At 41.2% G+C, this 7,323-nt stretch overlaps 1 protein-coding gene across 1 annotated transcript; it reads right to left on the bottom strand.

The window, feature by feature from the left end:
- Nucleotides 1-2,223: 2,223 nt before the first annotated feature.
- On the bottom strand, nucleotides 2,224-4,414 carry LOC106584201 (forkhead box C1-A). Its single transcript, XM_014169211.2, has one exon. It carries the CDS (start codon nucleotides 4,152-4,154, stop codon nucleotides 2,739-2,741), a length of 1,416 nt encoding a protein of 471 aa, XP_014024686.1. The 5' UTR covers nucleotides 4,155-4,414; the 3' UTR covers nucleotides 2,224-2,738.
- Between the last annotated feature and the right edge of the window lie 2,909 nt (nucleotides 4,415-7,323).

The raw sequence follows: 7,323 nt of genomic DNA, 5'->3' as shown, positions 1-7,323 counted from the left end.
CCCTATTCCCATATATAGTGCTCTACTTTTGACGCACTGGCACTAGGGAATAGGGTGTCATTTGGGAGGGCCCCCAGTCAGTTACTCCGTGTAATAGTCAGACCCAGGGCCACATGTTAGAGGCCGCGGATTAGGGAGGGAGGGAGAATATTGTCGTTGACACAATAAGCAAGCAGATGCTTTCTGTACATCCCTGTACACTCAATTAACGAGCAGATTGCCCAAGCTGTAGTGACTACCAATTGTTACTCTATTGGAACGATGAAGTAGTATGACTGGTGGTCTGCTGCACAAACATGTTAGCTGTTTTTTTTTTTAAGGAAACCACTACAATTTTGTTGTGAATTTGTTTTAACTGCAAATTTGATTTATCTGCAATTCAAACAGTCAAGCTACCGTAATATCTTAGCAGTGAGTATTTTAAAACATTTTAAATGGTACAAATTAGTGTGTATTTAATGAAAGGAAATAATAATAACGATATAACCATGCAAAAGAAGATAACACATTTTCACCAGATCTTGTCCTATTGCATTATCAATACATTTTCTTGAAACCGACTGATATTTTTTTAACAATGTCTAGATGAACAATTATACTTTAAATTCCTAATTTAAATGAATTCAAAGTCTCTCTCTCTCTCTCTCTCGCTCTCGCTCTCTCTCTCTCTCTCTCTCTCTCTGTGTGTGTATGTTGTTGGCAATGTTTTATGTAATCTTTAACAAGTTGCTGCAGCAACCAAACATCTGGCAAAGATAATATTTCAGGTATGCGTGGTATAACTAAGCGTCCGTAAACACACGTGGCCACTCCAAACAACAGCCGGATACCCTGGCACCGGGGAGCTAGTAGCCTAAACAGCGACCTAGCCCTCCATCAATAGCCGTGATACAACGTTTGGCTCCTGGCTCGCCCTGCACCAAGGACCCGTTAAACTAAAGTCGGCCCGGAGGTTAAGATGATGACAGAGTATCTCATCTCAGGGGGAAAAAAAGCCAAGCAAAGCTTACATCTGTTGTCACCAAATTGACTCCACATCCCTCCTCAATATAGCATTATGATTTTAGAATATAAATTACTATGGTATCTTAATTGCACAAACAAAACATTTGTTTGTGTAGATATGTATATATCTCTCTCTCTTATCTCTATCCCTTTCCTCTGTCTCTGTCTCTCTCTCTCTGTCTCAGATTGTGTGCTGTAGTTCTGCGGAATATTTCATTTCTGCTGACTACACAAATATAGGCCAAGGCAGACGAGTAGGCCCAGTAGCCTACATCTTATTTTAGCTTTTTATAACAAAGCAAAAATGTCCAAATATTGCAAACCCTGCATTCAAGATAGGCCTGCCCTAAATGTAGAAACAAAACTAGCATTTTGCTAATCATTATTTTGATTTGGATGTTTTGGACACACAAATCGTATTTCCCCCATATAGCACATCCCATAGCCCAAGGAGAGGCATGTTGAAACATTTGTTATGTTACCATAACAATAGCTTATCCTTTACAGGAATAACTAACAATTACACGGAAATATATCACAAACCCTGGGTACTTGCATAATACACTACAAGCCCAGCAACAAACATATTGCCTATATTACATCCTTTCGGAATTACAATACATGTAATACATCAGAAAATCGGATTAGTGGCTGTAGCCTTGTGTGTGTAGTATTGCTTTACGTTGTAATAATACTGAGACTCATAAGATTGTCACATCGTTGAAACTGTTTGGGTTTTGCAGTGATTTCTCAAGAAAATAAACCAATGCAACTCACTACAGTCTGCAACGTCTGCTTCCAGGCCAAAACTGCGTGCGGATGTACCCCCATAGGCCCCATTATTGTAGCAGGGCCATAAGGCCATCACAGTACATCAAGACAGGAAACAGAACGCCTTAATTACTCGAAATAGCCACCGTAAATATAGTCACACTGCGTGAGGTGTTTTGTACCATAGTTTCTGTTTTATATAATTCATTCGAAATACAGAAGACAAACGTCCCCTGCAGTTTGTTTATGTTTAGGCATACCTCAGTCTTTTAAAATGACAAATGATTTGAATCATAGGCCTATATACAAATGAAGTCTATGTACGAACAGAAAATGCAACATGACACCTAATTTTGCAATAATAGGCCAAACTTTTATTTTACATTGCGTCCCTTATTCTAAAGCCAGGACAATATAGGCCTCTATGGAGCTAATAAACACGTCAGATTTAAATCAAATAGATTGGCAATTTATTAGACAAACAATGCAATGCCTTCAGAATACTTCTAACAAATAAGACAACACATTTAATAGAATACGTCGGTATACAAGTTCCCCTCCATTGTTTTTATAAAATAACAATTCCTAGGACAATTTTAGGCAGCTGAATTTGGAAACTTAGTCCAGAACATCCAACTATAATCCTTTACTTTCTAATAATAAATTACTATATGCAATTTACAATCAATAACACGTTTATAAAATGGTGGATGTTAAAACAACAATCTTTAAAAACAAAGTTCCCAAAGTGAGAGAGAAAAAACTTACGTGTTTTTTTGGTGTTGTAACACACGCCTCTGTCTGTCATACACACCAGAACAATTCTCATCTCTCTCAATATGTTTAGTCCATTCTGTGAGGAATAAAGGACCGGTATGAGGGAGGTTTAAGTACAAAAAGATGAAAATATATATATATTAAAGTTATTCGTTTTTTTTTTTTAAAACATGTTTTTGTTGTTTTTAGAACTTGCTGCAGTCATAAACGAAAGCTCCGGAAGTACGGTAGATGGATTGACCGGAGGGGAAAGCCATTTGACAGCTATTATTCCCGTTAACCTGAGAGCTATTCAAACCGATCCGTTGAGACTCGAACATCTCTCGCACCGAGTGGAAGTTCTGTTGCTGTGCCGGGTAGCTCGTGCCCAGGTGTCCCAGGTCCCCGTACCAGGACGCGAGCCGGCCCTGGTGCGCGTGGTGACCACCATCCTGTCCCACGCTCAGGTTGCCATGCCCGAGCGGGGATGTGGTCGTCGTGGTGATGGAGTAATCGGACAGTGTCTCGTCCAAGGTGGTGGAGGGCGCGAGGTGGCCGCCTCGGTCTCCGGCGTACAAGCTCATGGCTTGCATGTTGCAATGGTATGTAGCGTTAGAGTTCGTGGAGATGGAGTTCTGGTTGCAGTTTGGTGAGTTGTAAGCAGACGTCTGGTTGGGGGAATAGTTGAGCGATAGAGAGGGGGTTATACCTGTCCTAGAGGATGCGATAAGAGGGGACGTGAGCTCCGTGGTGCCCTGAGGCGACCCCCGAAGTGAGGTCATGATGTTGTCCACGCTGAAGCCCTGCGCCGCCGCCTGGATCTGGTGGTGATGCTCGGGGCCCTCCATTGAGAGGGACCGGGCGGAGGGCACACTGTGAGGGCTGCCGGTGGACATACTACTGCTGCTGCCAGGACTCTCTATTTTGGGCACAGGTAAGCCTGGGGACTCGGCCTGTGGAGGAGTAGAAGTCCCGTTCTCCGTCTTTATATCCTGGATGCGCACGGGCTGGGAGCCCTGCACGGGCTGCTCGTTCTCCAGGTCAGGGGCTCCTCTCCTTGACAAGTCCTTGCCTTGCCTATCATCCTTGTCCTTCTGAACGTTACTCTTCTTGAACCGTCTGCGACGCCTCAGGAAGCTGCCGTTCTCGAACATGTTATAGGAGTCCGGATCCAGAGTCCAGTAGCTGCCTTTACCGGGCTTCTTATCGTCCCGGGCCACTTTGACGAAGCACTCGTTGAGGGACAGGTTGTGCCGGATGCTGTTCTGCCATCCCTGCTTGTTATCTCGGTAGAACGGGAACCTCTCCATGATAAATTGATAAATCCCATTCAGTGTCACCTTCTTGTCTGGTGAGTTCTGTATCGCCATGGTGATGAGGGCGATGTAGCTGTACGGAGGTTTGACCATGTCCTTGGGCTGGTGCTGCGGGGTGTACGGTCCGTACGCACGCGCCATGCTGGCCTGGTACTGGTCTTGGGCCGGGTGAGAGTACATACTCATGGGAGCAGACATACCGCTGTATCCTCCACCGGTCGCGGCCCGGTAGTAGCTCTGGTCACTGCTAATGTAAGGCACGACGCCAAGAGAGTTAGGACTGGAGACGGAGTAGCGCGCCTGCATTCTCTCCTCCTCGCCTTCCCGTAAAGTTTGAAAGAATGAAGAACTCTCCCTAAAGCTTCAGCCGGACGGCGATGGGTAGCTCCGGTTTCCTTCGCAGTCTCCTTTGCTTTATTTTCTGTTTGTTGCGAAGGGAGTTTGGGGAAATATGTTTAGCCTAAGCCACGGCTTGCCAGGGTGACTGGAGTGAAGGCTGCGCACAGTCTACTGAGGCGAACATTGAGAAAACTACAGCTCAAGCATCCGTCACGACAGAGAAACTTGTTTTACTCGGTTCACATTTTGGCCTGTGGCTGCTCCTCCCCGAATGCGTTCCAACATCCAATCGGATGGGAGCTCGATTCGAACGTGCACGAGGAAAAGCAAAGTTGCAGCAGTCAGAGATCCTTCCAGGCTGTGTTACACACACACACACACACACACACACACACACACACACACACACACACACACACACACACACACACTGAAATTAAACAAGGGGAGGTGTGGGGAACTCCCTGCTCACGTAAGATGATTTGAGGGACAACGCTATGATATTGCTCAATTTGCCAACGGTTTGTGCAATATTGAACCATTACCATAGGCCTATATGGCTTAATATTAATATTATCTGTTTATCATACATATTCACATACCTTATATATTTGTTACAATGTGTAACCTATTGTGTAAAATGAAAGCGTGTAGAGCTATATGTACAATTAGAAGAAGTCTTCAATAATTTCACCTCATTTGAAATGAATTACATGTTTATACATTTAAAAACGTTATTTTTTAAAATTATTTTTAAAATTACCTTGCTATAAGTCTATATTGAATATAAAACCGGAAAGTAAATTTTAATTTGGTTTTCTCTTTATTGGTGAATTTAACACAGACAGTATAATTGTACTATAATTTTTCAGTGCCAATCTCATGGGTTACAAATGAAATGAATGTATAAAACATTATATAATCAATAACAGCATTGCTAAATCAACTACACAACTAACTTGAATTTATGTTATTTAAAGCAATCAAATGTTGGCTAAAATACTAGGGTCTAGGCCCTGCATCTCAGTTCTAGCTGCACCACTACAGACCCTTGTTCGATCCTGGGCTGTATTACAACCGGCCGTGATCGGGAGTCCCACAGGGCGGCGCACAATTGGCCCAGCGTCTTCCGGGTTTGACCGGGTATGTTTTGTAAAATAAAAACGTGTTCTTAACTGACTTGCGTAGTTAAATAGAGGTTAAATAAAATCACATGTATTCACTGCCTCGTAATCTTTTCTGATGGGCACAGCACAACAGAATGAGAGGTGTCAGAGATTCCACATGATGTAAATGACTAATCTGGAGGAGGGATGGATGCCTATTTTATTACCTTATTACTGTCACTGCTTCAAACGCTTTTAACAGGCTTTGATGATCATTCTTAAATAGGCCTGTATTCTTCCTATAGCCTATAATGAAGAATGCATAGGGTCGTACCACAGGCCTACCACATATTAGCCTCCCGAAATCAAAAGGCACACTAGATTTAATCGACATAAACATGCATTCATAGGATATCAGTGCTCTCCTCTGCTGTTTGGGTCCGTGATGGTGTAATAATCAACATAAGCCACGATCTAAACATTTCAATACAAGCACGGATTTAGTGTCAAAAGGTGCTAACAACGACATCACTGTATTAGGAATTGCTCACAGTCCATCCCTTTATTAGGAATTAGACTACCCATTGCCTATATGAGTATTACAATATTACAAATAATAATTGTTGTAGGCGTACGCGAATTTTGATATAACTATCTCAGCCAAATTAACTTTTGTTCAAATGTAGGCCTGGGCTACTATTACTCAGTATAGGCCATGTTTGGGGGATTTTATTGCAACTGCATTTTAGACGTCTCAGTTTTTTTTATTAGTAGGCCTATTAGTATCATTAGCCAAATAACATTTAAAAAACTATCTGTAATAGACCATCTACATAACTGTCACATCTGTGACATTCTAGTGTTGGATCTTGATGGTGGGAAGTAGAGGCGAGATACACCCGGTGAAATGTCTCTATTTCTTTGAAACGTTTGTGAGTATAAGGTTTACTGTTCATTTCTGATTGTTCATTTCACTTTTGTTTACTATCCGTTTCACCTGCTTTGGCAATGTAAACATGTTTCCCATGTCAATAGAGCCATTTGAATTGAATTGAATTGAATTGAATTGAATTGAATTGAGAGAGAGAGAGAGAGAGAGAGAGAGAGAGAGAGAGAGAGAGAGAGAGAGAGAGAGAGAGAGAGAGAGAGAGAGAGAGAGAGAGAGAGAGAGAGAGAGAGAGACTGACACATCCTAGGTTTGGGGCTTACAGACTCGGGAATGTTTACCCAATTCACTGACTTTACTTACTGTTAATGGGACTGCCCGCCTAGTTAATAAACCCACTGCCACAGTGTTCCCGAGAAAAATACAGTGATAATAGGTCTAATTTTATAACTGTTAATTACAATAAATTACTTGCTGAATTGTATAAACTTGGTAACAATGTCATTGCTATTGTTAATTTATCAATTCATTCATATTTGGTTCGATTTGTCATAAATAATAGGCCTCGGCAAGAAATAGGTAGCCTTACAGTACATTATTGCTTCCTATAACATACAAAACTAGGGTAAAATTAAATCTGAGCTGCAACGTAATCATTACAATACATACATAGTTCTGTATTCATTTAGAATAACAATTATATTTTGCACATTCGTTTTTATTCGAATGTTAACATGTTGTTATTAATAGCAGTGTTTGGAGGGTTATGCATTATTTGCATGGCCTTTATTTGAATTTGTTTAGTATTGCGCTTGAAATATTAGATTCAATAAAGATAAAGTTATGGCTAACAAAACATTGTATTTTCTGTGTAGAATCAAGGTGACTTCTTTTAAATTCACTTAAACAATTTGGCAAGATATTATCAATCATTTTCTTTACTTACAATTTAGAAGATTGTGTATTGGTGTAAATTGTAATATTTCGATGGCATAGACGGTATTTTCTCCGTTATATTAGTTTGGGATAGAATATGTGGCCGAGAAAGCATACACCACATCCATATTTTAATGTAAAAGTAAGCTAATGTGCTAAATGTGTTACTGTTTTAGGATAAGAAAGATACAAGTTCAGATTAGCCACT

The sequence above is a fragment of the Salmo salar genome, chromosome 23 (genome assembly GCF_965601325.2).
Source record: "Salmo salar chromosome 23, fSalSal1, whole genome shotgun sequence".
Lineage (NCBI taxonomy): Eukaryota > Metazoa > Chordata > Actinopteri > Salmoniformes > Salmonidae > Salmo > Salmo salar.
Note: the sequence above shows the minus strand (reverse complement) of the source record. Positions and strands in the feature narration are given on the sequence as shown.